General features: G+C 43.4%; 1 protein-coding gene across 3 annotated transcripts in view; it reads left to right on the forward strand.

Annotated features, from left to right (window-relative positions):
• The first annotated feature begins 1,480 nt into the window (after nucleotides 1-1,480).
• AKT1 (AKT serine/threonine kinase 1) overlaps nucleotides 1,481-18,853 on the forward strand; it is a 73,443-nt gene continuing 56,070 nt past the window's right edge. Inside the window, exons 1-2 of one of the 3 annotated variants that reach the window (XM_071557403.1) lie at nucleotides 1,481-1,577; nucleotides 8,390-8,566. In XM_071557403.1, the coding sequence (XP_071413504.1) occupies nucleotides 8,521-8,566 (46 nt within the window). In that variant the 5' untranslated portion in view covers nucleotides 1,481-1,577; nucleotides 8,390-8,520. Of the gene's footprint in view, nucleotides 1,578-1,637; nucleotides 2,014-2,212; nucleotides 2,306-8,389; nucleotides 8,567-18,853 lie in introns of those variants that run through there. The other 2 variants (XM_071557400.1, XM_071557401.1) reach the window with 2 other exon arrangements.

Genomic DNA, 18,853 nt, shown 5'->3' on the forward strand with positions numbered 1-18,853 from the left:
AGGTGACCAAAATGGAAGAAAGTGAATTTCACTAAACATTTACAATAGTTCAAACGCTGTGGTAGAAAAGCCTCTTATTATATCCAACAGGTTTGATATCAGTGTAAAGGCAGAGCCATATTCCCCAGCTTTACTGCTGTAAATGCATTTTATGCACTTCTAAGCTGTGGGAAGATGTGCTGTTCCCTAAATTTCAGCCAGTTTCCGATAGCAGAAATGTGATCATCAGTGATTGTATGTTTCTGAGGATATTCAATCAGTTCTTACAGCCCAGTTAATGCTTATGGCACTGTCAATTAAACAAAATCCCTTAGTGACCAAAGAGGACAAATTCTGACCGTGGAAGGGTGTAGAAATGTAAATCTGTCATAGGTGTTTCCACAACATTGTTTTTCAGAGCAGAATGGCTCTCAAAAACATTACCAAAAATACTGCCATGCCGGAAGCAATAGCTGAAGTAATTTGTGAGGTTTTGAGCCATTCCTGCTGCAAGAGCAGCATGGCCTCAAGTGCAGTATCCAGATTCACTGTCCTAGCCCCTCTATGCCTAATTCCTTAATGCCTTTGCAGCCTGTCTGCTGTGGAAAAGCATATTGGAGTATCCTCCAAAGTACCTTGATACCTCATTATTTAATCAGCTGGTATTTTACAGGAGCAAGGGCAAGCTCTGAGCACAGACTTGCACCCCATATTTTCAGGGAGTTTGTTGGAAGCACCGCAAGAGGTTTAAAAGAGCCTGGCCCTTCCCAGAGTCTGAAATGCCAGGGCTGCCAGTGCCTCTTGCCTATGGCGGGGTAGCATCCCTGTTTTTGTGGCTGGTCTTTGTCCAGAAAAGGGCAATGAAACTGGTGAAGGGTCTAGAGCACAAGTCTTATGAGGAGCAGCTGAGGGAGTTGGGGTTTTTAGCCTGGAGAAAAGGAGGCTCAAGGAGGACCTTATTGCTCTCTGCAACTCCCTGAAGGGAGGTTGTAGCTTGGTGTGTCTGTCGCTTCTTCTAAGCAACCAACAATAGGAAAGAGGGCATAGTGTTAAGCCATGCCAGAGGAGGTTTAGGTTGGACATTAGGAAGAATTTCTTCACAAAAAGGGTGATTTGACATTGGAATGGGCTGCCCAGGGAGGTGGTGGAATCACCGTATCTGAAGTTAAGGAGAGAGTGGAAGTGGCACTCATGGCCATGGTCTGGCTGACGGGGTGGTGTTGGGTCATAGGTTGGACTAGATGATGAGAGGTCTTTTCCAACCTAATTGATTCTGTGATTCTGAGAAACTGTCCGTGCTCCAGGCAGCCAGCCCCTAGGCCGAGCCGGGACAGGCCACATCCCTGGCGGGGCACAGCAGCCCCAGCGCCCGGTGCAGGGCCGGGCCGGTGCCGGGGGAAGGGGGAACCCGGCCGGGGGCCAGGAAACACCGCCCCCGGGGCCTGGGGCCGGGCCGGTGGAGGGGGCCGGGCTGGCGGGCGCTGCCCCGCCGCGCTGAGCGAGCTCGGAGGGCGGCGAGGCCCCGAACCCCGTGGGGGGAGCGGAGCGGGGCGGCCCCGGGCACGGGCGGGAAGCGGTGGCGGGACCCGGCGGAGGATGTGAGCGAGCGAACGAGCGCCGCGGACACGCGTGCGGGGCGAGCCCGGCCCGGCGGTGGCAGCGCGGCCCGGGGGCGCGGGGGGAGGCGGCGGCGGAGCGAAGCGAGGCGAGGGGCGGCCTCGCAGGGCGGAGCGGCGAGGAAGGCGAGCCGGCAGCCGGAGCGGGCGTGCGAACCCCACGGGCCGAGCGCCTGCGAGAGGGAGAGGGGGAGGAGGAGCCGCCCCGCCGCCCGGGGATGGTGAGGAGGAGGCGGCGGCTGCCGGGAGCCCAGTGAGGCCTTTGCTCGGCGCCCGCCGCAGAGCCCGCCCGCCTCGCCGGCCGCCCCCCTTCCCCCCTTCGCTCGCTGGCTCGCTCCCCCCATCCCTCCCCTTCCCCTGCTTCCCTCCTCGGCTCCCTTCCCCTGCCGCCGCCGCCTCCTCCCCGGGCTCCAGCCATGTAAGTGACCCGCTCCCCGGCAGGGAAGGGCTGGGGGAAGGAAGCGCCGGGGCCTGCTCGGCGCGCCCGCATTGTGCGGGGCCAGGAGGGAAGCGAAGGCACGGGAAGGGGGGCGGCCGCCGTCTCTCCGCCTTCCCCGGGCCGGGGCTGCCCCGCCGTCCCCCGAGCACGGCCGGGCGGGGTGGGGGGCGAGGGGGCCGGGCTGCGGCGGCCCCGGGCAGGGCGGCCGGGCGGTCGCGTCCTGCCGGCGGGCCCGAGGCGGACAGGAAGCTGTTGGCTCCCCCGGGATGCGGTGGGTGAGAGGGCGGCGGGGCGGGGGGCTCCCCTCGGGCCTGCCCCGGCCCGAGCATCCCCCGGGGGAGCGGCGCTGGGGGCGGGTGGGGGGGTGGCTTGTGTTATTTCTGAAACAGCGGCGAGCAAAGTAGCCGAGGCCCCCGCTCCTCTTTCCCCACCTCCCCCGCCCCCATTTTCTCCCCTTGTCTTTGCGGCCGCGTTGTTCAGCCCAGCTCCGCTTTGCGGACCACTGTTTGCCGATGGGGGTGTGATTCCCTCCATGGACATTTGGCGTGTGTAGGTGGCTGTGCAGAGCTTGTGGACTGGATTTTTTTTTTCGATTGGTGTTGGGTTTTTTTGTGTTTGTTTTGTTTTTGTTTTTGTAGAGCTGTCTGCAGATGCCCCCCTCCCCCGCCGCCCCTCCAGGTGAAATTCTGCAATTGACGAAATGTTCTTAGGGAGTTGTAGGACTTTTGCTTCTGTTTCTTTGTAAAGCACATAATCAAGCATATAAACGTGCTGGTAGTTTTTATGTATTTTATTGACAGAACGCTACTGATGCTGATAGAGCTTGTACCTTATCGGTAGCCTGTGCCCCCCAGCCCCACTGGGGGAAGAATTTAACTATTTTGCTTTGTTTTCCTACCACCTCAACATAAAAGAAGCAAATCCATGATTTGCATTTGCTTGTTTTACTTATACCTCAGGAGGAATGTACATTTCAAAATACAGTTATAAAAGGGAGTTACTAACACAATGCTGAAGAATATTTGTTTGAAGGTAAATAAATTTGACATACTGCATGACTAGTAATTACTTTTATGTAGTAGTTAATTTCATGATGACAGCCACAACATTTGTCTGAGTTAACAGATTTAAAGACACTATGGAAGTACCTTTGATTTTTTTAAATAGGAGGGTATGTATTGTGTGTGGTGTTTACAGAACTGATTTTGCTGTGTAGCAGTGGTAAATCAAATTTAAGAATTGATCTAATGTCCACAAGTCGCTTTCAGCTCCAGCATTCACTTACAGTCTTGTAAAAATTTCCTGTAAGTGATTACATTAACAATTAAATAGGTTCACGACTGACTTGATTTCTTTGGGCACAGAACAAAACTTCTGTTATAAACACTTTAAAATGGAATTTGATTAAATGCATCTTAGGTTGCTACAGGAATTCTGAGCAGCACAGCTATTAAATTATATGAGCATAAACTGTAAAAGGACTTGTTCTTGTTTGGGAACATAAAGAGGATTTTGTCTGGGCTGCAAAGGGGATATGAAGAAGTTGCTTTTCTGCCGTCACTCAGTTTTGAAATAGGCAGCTTAGTTTGTCCTGTCAAGCTGTAGTTGTGGTTGCAGCTTGGACAGCTGGATGTCGTAACTTTGGCCCCTCACCTGAACAGCATTAACCTCCTGTCTATTGATCAGCAAAGGCAGGAGGGCACAAATATTTCAAATTACGGTTTTGTAAACCTAGATTAGGCTAACAGATTGAAAAAAAATGAAAGTAATTGTAGAGATTTTTGTTTTCCAGTTGGCACTTTCCCTATAGCTTAGTATCTGAGAAGCCTTTCTGAACCTTGTGATAGGCTGCACTTACTGCCATAAAATTCCTGTAGATGTGGTGTCATTCGACACACAGCATATAGTAGCAAATTCTTACGACCACGCCTAAGTCATGGCCCACAATGCCATTTTGTAAGGGAAGCTAAGATGCTGGAGCAACCTGGTCCTTCTAAGCTTCCTTGAAAGCTGTCTGCCCAGATTTGGTAACTGGGTCATGGTGCAAAGCTACTGCAGGCGCAGAGGGCCTTGAGCACATTGGATTCGCTGCTGCTCCCATGAAACACCCAGGGCAGGATTTGCGTAACACAGGAGATGTACTTGGCTGGTCAAAGCTGGTGGGGACATCTATCTGTACGCTCCACTTGAGATGTTGGCTGGAGCCCAGCTTGGTTGTGTCTCTGCTGTTTAGGTGCAGTTGTCTGTCAGCCATGAGCTTACCCTGGGAAGAGAACGTAGGTAGCTCATGGCATCCCATGTACTGGGCCCAAACACACCCTGCTCTGGCCCAGTCCAGTTCCTGTGTCTCCTCTGCTCTCATGACTGTGTCATGTGGCCACCGTAGGCAAACATGGGCAGCTGGTTCCTGGTTTGCCTGGTCCTGCTGATGAGCATTTTGAGAACATGTAAGAATGGGTAACACATTTGGGCTCAGAGTGTCCTGGAAGCACCACAAATGTGGCAGACCAGGGCAGTGGACATCTGTAACTGTGATGTTGTGACAGGCTGAGTGTTAGCCCAGGAGAATGCTTTTCTGTAACCTGCTTTCTGATCTGGGCTAGCCAGTCCAGCCTGGACCCAGTCTGGCATGCCAGGACTGAGCCTAGTGAGTCTGATTCTCTTTTAGTCCCTTGCTTACTCTCCCTCATGAAGATGAGGTGATTACCATAGATGCTCTTGTATCCCATAAGCTTAAGTTTCAGCTTCAGCATGATGGAGAAGTTCTTTTCTTCCTTCTCTACTTTAGGGTATGAGTGGAAACAAATATAAAATTTCATATTGGAAAAGGGACAAGGAGGACAGATTGATCTCTTAATTTTGTAGAGACAAAGGAAAGTGAGCACAATATACAGAAAAGAACGAGAGAAGGAGCTCTTAACATGACTCTCCCAAATACGGAAAAGATGGTTCTGCTCCACCTTCTGTTGTATAGTTGGTTTGACTGACTCCTGAAAGCAGGTTTTGCTGCTGCAGTGCCTAGGGAAGTGAGTTATCTCATTATTTATGAAGAAGTTAATAACCTTTAAGGAATTAATACATACGCAAACCCAGCGTCACCATGATATGATGCTGATGTCACACCATTCATGATTTACTACACTTCAGCTGTGTGAGGAATACTTCAGTACTAAAAAAAGTATTATAGAAATGCATTTTGAAAAACAAGCAAAGAGAAAGACTAAGTTGTTTAGCTTTTGACAGTGTTCAGTCCTGTGCAGACACAGACTGGAGCAGCCAGGTCATACTTACCTCAGATGCCCTCTGTTCACTGGGAACCATTCCTAGATGGCCATAAATGAGGACTGTAATCATTCCTTCTTTTTTTTTCCCCTCTAAGGATTTTATGGAAAAGGAACTTTCTCTGGTTTACGCATCTTCAGTAGTACATTGACCTATAGTTAACTTGCTCCTCTATTCCGAGAAATTACTCTTGCTTGTTGCCACTGTCTTCAATAACGTCTTTTTACTAAAATAGGTGTATTAGGCACAGCTTGAATTTGTGTTTTAAAATACACTAGATAGAGTAGGTTTGCTGCTGTTGGAGCTGTGTCTATGGACGTCTTGTTAGACAGTGAGAAGGGTTCCCCAGCTCTTCACAGTAAAAATAGCTCAAGTTTCCCCCTGTGAAATAAGTGCTCTCACACAGCTGACTAAAGGGCTGAGTTGGAACCCATGCTGCATGTTGGTGTCAGGTAATGTTTAATGTTTTCCTACTTAGTTGTGCCATGCTGTCTCTCCATGACTTCTTTACAATACTCCCACTCTCTTCACCGCCCCTCTTGTCTGGAAGAGGATGGGCAGGTAAAGACACACGCCTGAGAGCAGCACTGCAGTTGCCCAATATTTCTTGGGTAGACACTGTAGGGAAAAGGCAGTCCAAACTGCTTGGACACCCCAGAGCAGAAAAAGCAGTTCCTCTGAACTTTGGGTTTCTTTGTTGATCTGCTTTTTTTGGCTCTGTTGTCATTCAAATTCAGATTATCAGATGACAGTTTAGCTGATGACAAGTAGGAGGCTGCCAAGTGGTAATCCTGGCAAGTGTTAACCCAGGAAAACCTGGAATAAGTTAGCTGCAGATTGCGGAATTTTCGTCCTTTGTGCTTTTTTTCTGTTCTTAATAGTAGGATTGTCCTTTCTGCAGGCTGCTTTGGCTTGTAGCTTCCTTTTATATGTATGATTATTGGAAAGGGTATCAGTTGTTCAGTGTCACTAAATTGTTGAATTCAAGATGCAGAGGGAGGTTGCACAGTCCCTGCGCTCTGTGTGACATGAGGTTAGAAGCGTTAACTTTCACACCTGGGTGTTGCATTTCCATATGCAAGTCGTGATAATCTTAGGGGGTTTGTTCAACACTTTGCAAATTGCTCAATGCTCAGATGAAGCCTCTAAGCATCAACAGCATAACCTCTTGACATCATCAAGGCAGTCTAGCTTGGATGACTATTGTACATGCAGTTTGGAAAGGAAAACAAACGCCTGCCATATTCGTTAGGTTCTCTCCTAATTGCTGTGGAGCTGAAGGAGTTTGTTCCAAGGTAACTCCGGCCTCTATTCTGCAGCGTACGGTGTTCTCATATTTATATATGAAATTAATCAATTCTTACATGTCACTTGTTCCAATGTAATGTTTTGTGTGTTTTCCCTCCCTCTAATCTGTTTTGTGGGGTTCATAATTATGATTAGTGAAATTGGCAGATTTGTAGTTTGGGAAAAAACCCAAACCCACTTTGTTTCTGGGGAGAGCTGGAAAATGAAGTGTTAACTGGAAAAGCTGAGGAATAGTAATAAACAGTGTAGGTTCATAGACAGAGTATCAGGGGAGTGATCTCTTTTCTCCCCATCCATTTTTGCTGGCAGTGATGGAACTTGTTCAAATTAGAGCTGTGTGTTGAAGGCTGCCTGTTTTAGAGCAATGTGATGTACAGTATAGAGCCCTCTGCTCCTGCTGGGGTTTCAGTTCTAGGCTGAATTCATTTTGATCACCTGTTTCTTCCATCCAGTTTTGTGTCTTGGAGAGTTATGGGGAATTAGTTGCTTTTTAATCTAGTTTCTGATGGATGGCTATCACCTGCATGCTCAGAGATAATTGATGTGTGCATTCCAAATGCATGCAGAGACAGTATATATTTGTTAGGTAGGAATATGATTTCTCCATAGTTGGAAAGTAAAGCCAGGTCTTTTGTGGCAGGTTACGAGTGCTGCTGAATTTTGTTTTATTAAACTTGTTGTTTACTGCCGAGAATTTGTCACCAATTAGGTTTTTTGATCACTCAAGTAATATAAAATTGAATGGCAGCATGGACACTCTGGAGAGCACAGAAGACATTAAAGAAAAACAGGGAACATTTGTGCCACAAGCAGAAAAATAATCAGATTCAATTTAGAAGAATAATAAAAGCTAATGCATTTGGGAAGAGATTACTTTGAATGAGGGAGAGAAATGCACAGAGCATTTCTGTGGTAGTCAGCCGCGAGCAAGGCACACTTTCAATAAGATGAGCAATTTTGAGCTATTTAGATAGGAACTTCATCTCATAAAGCAGAGGGGTAAAAATCCCAAGTTGTACTTGGGTGTATTTCATTGTGAGAAAGGCAGCAGCAAACTGCAGTGCATTCAGTGAAGAGCCATAAAATTGATCAGGGTGCTGTAAGGGCTAGTTTAGGGTAACAGAAAGGTACGTGAGCTTATCTGTGGTTGGTTGTGTACCTCTAGGAGAGGTAGAAGTTACAAATACCGAAGGTACAGAACATGCTTTTTGGGGAGTTGAGGAGATTTGAGTGGGATTAATGAGACAATGCTGAACCTAAAATAATCTGAAACAGAGTAACCATGTTCACTGCCAAAGGTTTATCTCTGAGACACGCTGTGTGCTGGTTAATAGACTGCTATCAGGCTGTGAAAAAACCTTCCAGAAGAGATTCTGAAAGTCTTCCTTGGCAGGAAATATTAAAATCTGGACTTTGTGAAATTTCAGAATTTTGATTGTTGTAAAGACTGAGATGGTGTTGCAGAGATGGAGGTCTACTAGGTAAGGTCTTGAATCCACTTGTAATTTAGTTTGTAAAGTTGAGTCTGGCTGTGATCAACCTACTCAGCAGGACTTCAGCAAGTACAGATTTTGGCTCCTCTGGCTGCCGAGGTAGAAAAGCCCTCATGAAGAGCTAAGCCTTTGTTTAGGATTTGTAATAATAATAAAACAAAAGTATCCCAAACCACCAACCCAGGAATGAAAGCTACTCCCTATTGTATCCCTTACTGTACATCTGTGACCTGCTTTGAGATGATGGTGTGCTCTTCTTTTGATCCTTTTAGAAATAGCTGGGGAGGAGAAAAACGGAGAAAAAGCCCTCATCCCTCTTGTGGAGCCTTCTGCTGGAGTTCAGGAATTTCAAGAGAGTGATCTTTTGGCATAAACTGGTTTTTCAAGAGACATTCCTGCCATTATGAATGAAGTAGCAATAGTGAAGGAAGGCTGGCTTCACAAACGTGGTAAGTGACTCTTCCCCCTCGGACAGTGGACTGACTGTCTCCCGTGCCGTGATCTGGCATTTAGCAGCATGTCTTCAAATAATCCATTATTTTCCCCTTCACCCTTGTGGAAATATAAGGAGTGTGCATGACTTTCTTTCAAGTTTTTGAAAATGCGTGTACAAGGGGTTTTCTTTGTGTGTGTGTGTTCACTGAAACTTTATATCAACTGCTTTGAAAATGATAATAGAGATAGCAACTGAAGGAGATGCTGCTTAGTGTTAGAGGTTAAACTGTAGCAAATTATTTTGGTTTATATGTAGGCCTGTAGCTTTTCATTTTGTGTTCAAGGGGAGAATTAAGGTGAATCTTTTTGAACAGTGAAAAATATGCCTGTATTTTGTGAGCAGTGCTGTGCTCTTGCAGAGACTTGCTAGAGAATGTGCCATTCTGTTTGTGTCTGAAGTGCTCTTAGTATCAGTGTCCTGGATGGGAAGAACAGCCTCAAGTTTGTGCACTCTGCATTTCTGTTATACCACTAAAGGCATTTGATTTTTATAAAAAGTCTTCATTCTTTACAGAGTGGCCAAACTGATATAGCAGTCACTTGTACTGTTACAGATTTGCATTCTTAAATGTTTTCTTCACCTAACAGTGAGTTTGTTCTCTTTTGGGGAGGTGTTAATTTTCAAGTACCACAGCATTGATCCTATATGGTACTTGACTTACCTGTTTCTTTGTATTCTACTGTCGTTCCTTGGAAAGGAGAGAGCAGTGATAGGTACTTTCCATAGTATGTCATCTTTTTGGACCAACAACAGAATCTCTGTGCTCCAGCAGTAGGGAAGCTTACATGATTCTGCAGACTCAGGATTTTTCTAGAGGGTTTGCAACAACTTGCCTGAAGGTGCAAAGGTGTAGCATAATTATTTATGGAAGAAATTATAACTGTGTTATCATAACCTGGATAAAGGCTGATGTTTCTTCTGCAGCAATAAGAAATTTCTAAGAATTTAGAAAACATGTTGATGACCTGTGTTTTAAAAGGGTGGAAACATATATTTCTAACAGCTGGATATGCAGCATAGTTTAGCAGATTGTTTGATGCTTGATGTACAAGTGTTTCAATAAATTTTATTCTGTTTTGTTTTGGATGTTTGTTCTCATTTATTTCAGTTGGAAACCTCTTTGCACTTATTAGCTCAAAGAACTTATTCAGTAATTTTGGTGTACCCAGACTGCCTTGTTCAGATAAAGTGTTTGAGAATTACACTGTGTTTGGATGAAACAGGAGAAAGAAACACAGAATTATGCTTCCCGTTCCCATTTATGAATCTAGAAACTCTTCAAATCAAAGAGAGATTTTTTTTTTTTTTTTAGTTTAAACCGTATTTTTAGGCTGAGGGTTTTTAACTGTCTGTTGTTACAATTCTGTTACAATTTATCTGTAATTTTAAAAAAAATGTTATTTTGAGAAATGCTGTCAAAAAATCAGAGGGAGAAACATTTATTTTAACAAGTATGAGAAAGTTATTGTCAGGACGATTCAGAGGCAGATGCGTCTGAAACTTTAAAACACTTGTGTTTCAAGCTTGTCTGTGTTTACTTTTGAGAACTGAATTTTGGTTGTTTCTAGGATTACAATAAAGCTTCCTTCAAGTAAGGAGACCTCTGGAGGAGGTCTTAGTAAGAGATGCCCAGATTTCCTGATCTGATTTTTTTTTTTAAATTGCCGCAGAGAAACAGATTATTATCTCCTACAGTTTGCTGATAATTTGATGAGATTATTTGCTGAATACATTTCCAATTCCAGAATGTTACTCTCCATGTTCCGCATATTTGATAGAGCAAATTTTTGCCCAAACGCCCAACCTGTTAAACGTATCTGGGCCTTTTTTGGATGCCAGGTTTCCTAATCCTTTTAACATGTTTTCAAATGCCTTTTTACCCTTTTGGTATGTGCAGTGACATCTATTTCATTCCACTCATTGACTTTGCAACCATGAATTTAGTGTTGTCCATGAGAGGAGGGTTTTAGAAGGTAGTGCTGTAACTTCCCCTCATCCTGCCAGTGTGTCAGCTCTGTTACTCTCTTGGTTGTTGTAGCTGTTTTGAAATGAATTGACAAATTCAGTTCTTTTGGCTGGGCCTGTGGCAGGGGAACTGATCCACTTGTGTGTGTGTTTTGTAAAGAATCTTTTTTTTTTTTAAATAATCTCCATATATTGCCTGACCCTATCAGTTTGCTGGGTCTGCCAGTTCAAGTGCTTCAACCACAAGATGTTTCCAAAACTGATGTCTGATACTGTGAGCTTCTGAAGTCAAGGCATAAACAGTAATTACTGCAGGGAGGGACTGCTAAAGGGGGATTTTAGATATAGGAAACATATATTGTTTGTCTTTTGGATCATTTATAAAACCAAAGGTTGTGCTGCAAGTGTTCTTTAAAGGTCCTAGGGCTTTCCACATGCAAATATTTTAGGTAGTGACTGTCCGAAATCCAGATTGGGCAATGATGTTCTAACGTTTCCCATAGCCTTGGTTGGATATGGTGTCTCTTAGTTCACATCCTGAGCAGTTCAACAGCCTGGCTGTGTGCAGTTAAACAGTTGCTACATCTTACCCCAGCAGTGGCTTAATTTTGGTGGTTTTAATGATTTGTGTATGTATAAATCAGGCAGCGAAGTGCTCTGGAGCCCTTCTGGATGGCAGGTGTAAGTAAGCATAAAGCCATCATTAGCAGGAGCAGGTGTGCTGGCCTGGCAGGGAAATAGCAGGGCTTTCTAGAACTGTGGGGTAGTTTTCTTCTGTCAGCATGCTTTACATTTCTGTTTTTGTTTCCAAGATTAAAAATACAAATGGAGAAATGGAATTAAACATCACTGCCTGGACGAGAGCTCTTGGCAGTTCTGTGAGTCAGTCGCTAAAAGGAAGCTCTACTTCCAGTAGTGCAGATGTTTGCTTGTGCAGGGGCCAGAGTCATCTCCATGACATGTCTAACCTCAGCCACACAGAAATAGAAGAATTCATGAATGAACTCTTTCCCCTCGCCCTTTTCCCCACTGGCAGTGCATGGTGCATGTTACTCAAATCGCAGCGAGACGACAGACTCTTGTGTGAAGACAGAAACAGGACTTTCTGACCACTCTTTGTGTAACTGCTGAACTGTATAATGGCTGAACTGTTCCAACACACACGTAGGAAGCGTGAAGGAACTTGTACATGGGGCTGGTGTATTGTAAGTGACATCCAGAGTATGTAATCCCTGGCTGTGTTACGCTGAGGGTTTGTTTAGTGGGAAAGGATGGGGGAAATGGTTCAACACAGGGGTGCTATAATTTTGATTGAATATGAGGGGAGAAGGAGAAAATTATCTGCCCAAATTGCTGCTTGTTGAGCTCTGAGATTAGAGGTTTTCATGAGTATCCTTAATTTTGGTTGTGTGTGTGTGTAGCCTTTTGGAAAACAGAGGTGTGCCCAAGTGTATTTTACTTGCTTTACTGATCCATTTTAAAGATCTGATTGGATTTCTTGCATCTTTCTGCTCAGATCCCTGTTTATAAAGGTCCTTCTATTGTCTTCAGTCTTCATCCTGTTTTGTTTTTTTTAAAGTCTTTCTGCACAGCTAACAAAGGGGGGATTGTGCGTTTTGATACTCTGTCATCTCTGTCCTCCCTAGTATGTCCGGTTTTCTTATTAGGGCATAAACTCGGAGGAAAAAAAGGAGTCTTTTGGAGTCAGGGAAAGAGGGGGAGGGAAAAATGTACACTGACATTTGGAAAAGGAAATAGAAATCTTGATTTCTCAGTCTGAGAAATCTGAAGCAATTATAAGGAGCAGGAGAGACCTGTGTATTCATCCATTAATAATTAGCAGGAAATGCAGAACTATTTTGTTTTTAAATAGTATATAAACAAAGCACAGTAATTTTAACTGTGAAAACTGGAATGTTTTCTCTAAATGTCAGTTTTAGTGAACTCCAGTCAGGTAATTCCTATTTTACTAACTGAGTCTCTGGCTTACAAGCTGATCAAAATTAGCAGAGGCCTCTAAAGGAGAAATTATACAAAAGGTATTTATCCCACTTCTGGAAAGAATACTTTTTTTTTGTTAAAGAATTATTTCTGTAATGAATGGAGGGATACAGATGACCTAATAAATAACCAGTGATCCCGTGTGATTTGTCTTCCTATTCATTGCATAAAATGAATGCAGGATCCATATGTAAAACACAAACCAGGAATTAAATGCTGATTGTTGCTCTTTTAACTTTCTGTAGCAGAATAGCACAGATGGTGAACTTTAGCTTTGTTATTTTGAGCACAGGTTCATACTTTCAGTATTCTGTTATTATGAATCAAAACAGGATCTTACAAGATATGACCAGATTTTTTTTAAGTCGGGAGGAGGGTGGGGGTTCTCTTGTGTTGCTGTTTTCCTTCACCTCTTCTTTCTTCTCTCTCTTCTGTTCTCACCATGTTCCCTGCCTTTTCCTATGTGTATTTATGTGTGTGTGTGTTTTGTTTTGGGGTTTTGTGTTTCATCTTGGCTTCTGTCTGTCCCTGGGATGTAGCAGTGCACTGTCTTGATGACCTATGTAGCCAGAACCTTTGAGGTTCAGATTAGTTCAAGGATCGTCTGGCTTTCATGGTATTTCAAAGGAATGGCTGTGGCACTTGATACAAAGGATCCTAAGAGCCATCTGAACTCTGAAGATGCCAGCTATAGAGGGCACAGCTGCTTCAGAGTTAAAACTAGGGGGAATGGAAAGGTAAGAAACAAGATAGGGGCTGAACAAAGAATGGAGCAGGGAAGTTTGTGACAGAGGGAGAGAAGTGGATGCTATTTCTAGAGCTGAAGGGTTGGGTTTGTAGGGAAATCTGTTGCTCTTCTTATTGGAAACAAAAGATAAGCTGTGTCAGTTTGTGGTTTTCCTTGTGTGTCTCTTTTTCGACACAAGGGGCAATAGTTTTGCAATGCTAGCTCTCAGATGCTTTCATTTTGCTTGTCCTGTTCTGGGAAAAGGGGACCGGGGAGGAACCAGGAAGTTGTCAACCAATAAATCTGACCTTCTTGGTAGACAAGATGCTAGAGACATTAAGAAAGGATGAGATCACAAAACATCTGGAGAAACATGAGCTGATAATGGCTAGTCAGCTAGACTTTTGGAGGGTAATCTCATCTGATGGAATTATTTGTGGAGAGGTTGTAGGAAACAGCCTGGATCCTGTGTACTGTAAGAAGTCTGCTTTGGATGACAGAGAGTCAGAAGCTGAGAATCAGCTGGCACAGTGTAACTATACTGTACCTCATCTTTGAAAGAGTGTAGCCTAGAGATTGCTCATCTTCCTTTCACAGAGCAGGCTACTTGTCTTTGCTGCTTTCCCGTGTCCTTTCAGAATAGTCTCTTCCAGAATATTTTTGCATCAAACCCATTCTTCAAGACACAAGCTTCACATTTTTGAAGGGCGAAGTCCAAATGTTTTATTTGTCATTAAAAATGACTCCCAGAAAGTCTTTATTCCAACATTTTCACAAAATATTTTCAGTTCTTTAGAGAAGTGGTGCTAGGTTAGATGTTTTTCTCAGTGTTTGTAAACTGACTGTCTGGAACTTACATGCAAATGACACTGACCACTCTCACTTTGAATGGCAAAGAGGAAGATCTTGAATGTTGATCCCCACATTATTTATGTCAGTTGTGGAAGTTTACAAGTTCACTTTCATATTCTGTTTTATTGTACATCAGAAGCGAAACAAACTAGATCTCAATTTTATCTCTTGAGAGTGGAATAGCGTCATAAATGAATGTTACTTGTTGTTAAAAGGGATGTGAGAATGAGGGATCTAGGACATTGCAAGCCCTGTAAAAGTGAGCCTGGGAATGCTTGGTACAGTGGATCATGCAGAACGTTCCTATATTGGCTTTGATCCTCTTTTTCATGGTCCCTTCCTTTTCAAGAAGGGAAAGGGTAGGCCTGTGCAAAATAAAAAAAAGGTGTTATCTACGTTTTTCCTCTCAGTAGGCACATTGAAAAGCCATCAGGTTTGGATGTAGGAAGAAAGAAGTGCTGAGTGAGTGTGCTGCTCTATGGTAAAGAGAGAGCAAGAGAATGAAGCTTGCTCGTTGTTCTTGCCGGAGTGGTTTTAGGCAAGGTGCCGTGCTGTACATTTTAAATTTGGTGCCTTGTCTTCACTTGAAAATGTCTTCCCCTCTGTGAATGCCAGAAGGTTCCTTCCACTGCCTGAGCACTATCAGTTGCACTCCTTGCCAGTGCCTGTGGCTTCCCTTGCCCAAACTTGCTCTGGGCTACCACTCATAGCCCGAGACTTCACAATCTGAAAAAACTGGTGAGGACTTTGATGCTCTTAGAGCAGTATATGGTGACATGTACTTAAATTGGGGTGGTGGTTGGTGTCAGATTCATTTAGGAAACAAACCTTGATATATATATTGGGGAAAAAAAGGACTTGCTTATATTTCAACATTTAATTTTAATGTATTTTAAAAGGCAGAGCATTGCTAAAACCAAACAAACGTCTGTCAGCCGTGGGTTTTTTTTTTACCCTTTTACATATTGGACTAACTGGTTTACTAAAACAAAAAATGAGTTAAATTTTACTTAAAAAAATCATCTGTCATGGGGGGAAGACAGAGAAGGGATTATTGTTTTTCAGATGCATTATGTTGTAGGTACAATGTACCTCTTAAAGAGGGAACAAAAACCAGGAAACTATGTGAGGAAAGAGGAAGAAAAAGAATGGAGAAAGAATAGCACCATATTAGGTGTGAAGTTGTGTGTTTTTATGAGAAATGTTTACTGCAGCTGAAAGGAGGAAATAATGAAGACCAACTTTGAGTGCAGTTGGAAAACATGTGGACCCTCTGGGGTTATTGTCCCACCTCTTCAAGTTGAGCCAAAAATGTGAAAAAGATAGCTGGTCAAACAACATTGTGAAATTTGTCAATTTATTCAAAAGTGCAGGGTCATATTTGAGCACAGTTGAGGTAAACAATCATCACAGACTGTGGACAAGTCAGTTACTGTTCCCTGAGTCCCTTGGGTAAGTTGGGAGAGCATATTTTGAAGTGCTGTCCAAAGCCCAGGCCTTTGGTGAACTTCATGAAGAAATACCCTTCAGAGTCAGTGGATCTGTGTATGACTGCAGAGGTATTTCATGCTTACATTGAGACTGAGTGCAGCATCTGAGTAATTTCTGGGTCTGTCAAATCAGTCTCCTCTACCTGTGCTTTACTAATGTACTCTTAGTGGGAACCACAGAATGTGCATGACAGAGAAGTGGACTTTATGTTTGTGGTGAATCACAGCCTTCCTGGGAGATACCTGCTTTGGGAAGGAGCTCCAGTCTTAAAATGGTTTGGGTTGGAAGGCACCTTTAAAGATCATTAGTCCAACCCCTGTGCCGTGGGTAGGGCACACCTTGCACTAGACCAGGTTGCTCAAAGCCCCATCCAGCGTGGCCTTGAACACTTCCAGGAAGGGACATCCACAACTTCACTGGGCAACCTGTGCCAGGGCCTCACCACCTTCAGAGTGGAGAATTTATTCCTTATATAGTATGTAGTCTAAATCTACTCTCCTATAGTTCAAAGCCATAGCCCTTGTCTGTCACTTTAGGCCTTGGTACAAAGTTTCTCTTAGTCTTAAAAGCCCCCATTATGTATCAAAAGGCAGCAATAAAGTCTCCCCAGAGCCTCCTCCAGGCTGAACAACAGCTCTACCTCTCTCATCCTGTCTCTGTAGGAGAAGTGTTTTAAGACAAGTGTTGTTGGTCAGATCTCGGATGCTCAGCAGGGTCAGCCCAGTCAGTACCGGGTGCTGTAGACAGTCCTGAGGACTTCACTGTCACTGTCCAAGCTCGCTCGGCCGTGGCAGATGGACCTCAGGACTGAAATGGTGGGGCCAGTTCTGCGCACGCTGAGCCTAACCTAAAAAATCCACCGCACAGGCTCGAAGGGCACCCACGTGGGGAGAGCCCTTCCCAAATCTGCATTCGCCAAGTCTGACCATACATACATACATGTTTTGCTGATAGAAAGCCTAACTCAAGAGGTTGACGCTGGTGTTTGTTTGAATGGACTTCAGTGCTGATGGAGATCAGGGCTGCTTGCTAATTCTCAAATTGTAAGTGCAGCCCTTAACATTTATGGGCTTTATAAATCAATTCCCACATGTAGAAGTCACAAGATTTTGAAAGTTTTGCCGCTTTTTCTTCCTGAAGCAGAGAAGCTTGCTAATCCTCATGATGTTGAGAAAAACTAGAAAAGATGAGTGCCTGCTTCAAGTTTAGACTAAGCAGAAGAAAAAGGGCTGTGTAATTACTTGTAACAAAAAAGCTCAAAAAATAAAGTATTTAAAATCATTTATAATGTGAGGTATTATTTTTCTGACCTCTTAGCATTAGCAGTATGGCCTACTATTTCTGCAGTCGTGTCAGAGGGTTTGGGAATCACAGAATACATCCTGATTACACTTCAGAAAGCAAGCAGTATGAAAGAGTAAATTTGTTGTTTCCAAGAGGCTTGAGTGGTCTCATTGTTAATAGAAACACAGAAAGGCAACTGTATTTGAACTACTTTTCTTACTCGTCAAACTCCACTTAAATCTTAAAATTTAAGAGAAAAAAAATGCTTTGTTAAAATGTTTGCCATGTGCTGCCATATGAGCCTTTGTTTGTGCCATATTACAATTTCCAACATTATGCTGCCTTGTGTGGAATGATGTAGTTACACTGCTGTGGAAAGTATTTGCACTAGATACAGTTTGTGCCCTGAACTACAAGGGTACTCACAGTTTTCTGTATTTTTGTCATTGTGCCTAAGCTGGAGCTTCGTAGTTGGAGTATTAGTGAAAAGCTACACCCTTGAACAACCTGCTGAGCAGCTCAAAATCCCATTGACAGACCCCTTCAGAGCTGCGAAGTGGGAGGGAATGTGACCTTTTATTTGCTGGTTGCTTTTCAGGGGCTTCCAGGTGTAGATTGACTGGACTGATATTTTTACGCTTTTCATACATATCCTTGCGCCTGGTTGTGGTCAATAAACCTTCTATAAATAGCAATCATTTAACTAAGTGAAAGTAATTTCTCTATAATGTAGATTTTTTTTTCTATTTTTAACTTGAGATCATGCAATCTCCTTCCCTTCCTATGTTATGAAGTAGAGTGAAATTTTGGGAACACCAAGGAAAGGGAAGGCAGGCATTTCTTATTTCAAGACTTGACTTAAATGTGTAGTTGCGTAGGTGTAGCTGTATTAAATGTTTATTATTCTACTTCAAGTTTATGCATGGAGTGGTCTAGGATCCAGTTGTGATTAGCTGTGATATCTTCTGGTAAAGGTATGTTTTACTGTAGCAGGAACGTTTGAAAGATATATAACTGATGTAAAAAGGCAACTTCGACCTTGATACCAGGAGATACTTGTGTGATAGCAAAAGTGTTTATTCTAAATAAAAATTAGGGGGAAATTGCTTTTTAGCTCGTGGAAAATCACTGGAAACTTGCCGGCGACAGCCTCCAGCTGACTTGCTGTGTCTATACTGCCTATTGACACTCTTGTGACAGCTTGTTTCTGTCGTTTCTGCTGAAAGTTTAGCTTGTAAAGTCAAGATATCTTGGTCAGAGAGATGGGGAGATAGTTAAATTACATCATCATGGAAGAATACCAGCATACTTAGCTTTAAAGCCATTCACGACTACATTGGCACCCCTTTGTTATACAGTGTAGCTGAAAACGAACTGCAGCAATAATGAACCAATCCATCTAAATCACAGCAGCTGAACAACTGACTGTTCTATCTCAAAATGCAAATGCTTTGTGCAGAATGGATTTAATTGTAAATGTTTGCTTAGTAGGGAATATGAGCCTTTTCGTTTGCGACAGTAATTGTGAATACAAAGACCCACAGAATTTTAGGGTTTACGTAGCTTGTCCCTGTTCTCATAACAATATTTCAAAGTCAGTTTTTTAAAATGTACCATTTGGCTTTTTTCTAGCTAGTGAATAGAACTCTAAATGCCCAATCTCTAAGTGGTGTTTTGGAAACTGAAAGATAAATTTAGCTCCATGTACTTAGATCAGGCAGAATTTTCTGTTATATTTCTTTCAAATCTATGTTAAGGCTTTTATGTAGCTTCAGATAATAAGAGGAAAAACTGCTGACTTTCAGAGCTTGGATTTGTTCTGCTGTGCAGAAATGCCAAGTGTAACTTAGAGTATTAGCATTTTCTTTGAGGTTCTGGTAAGGTGCCTCTCAAACAATTAAAAGGTTACTGAGAGGAATT

Source organism: Pithys albifrons, chromosome 6, assembly GCF_047495875.1.
Source record: "Pithys albifrons albifrons isolate INPA30051 chromosome 6, PitAlb_v1, whole genome shotgun sequence".
Lineage (NCBI taxonomy): Eukaryota > Metazoa > Chordata > Aves > Passeriformes > Thamnophilidae > Pithys > Pithys albifrons.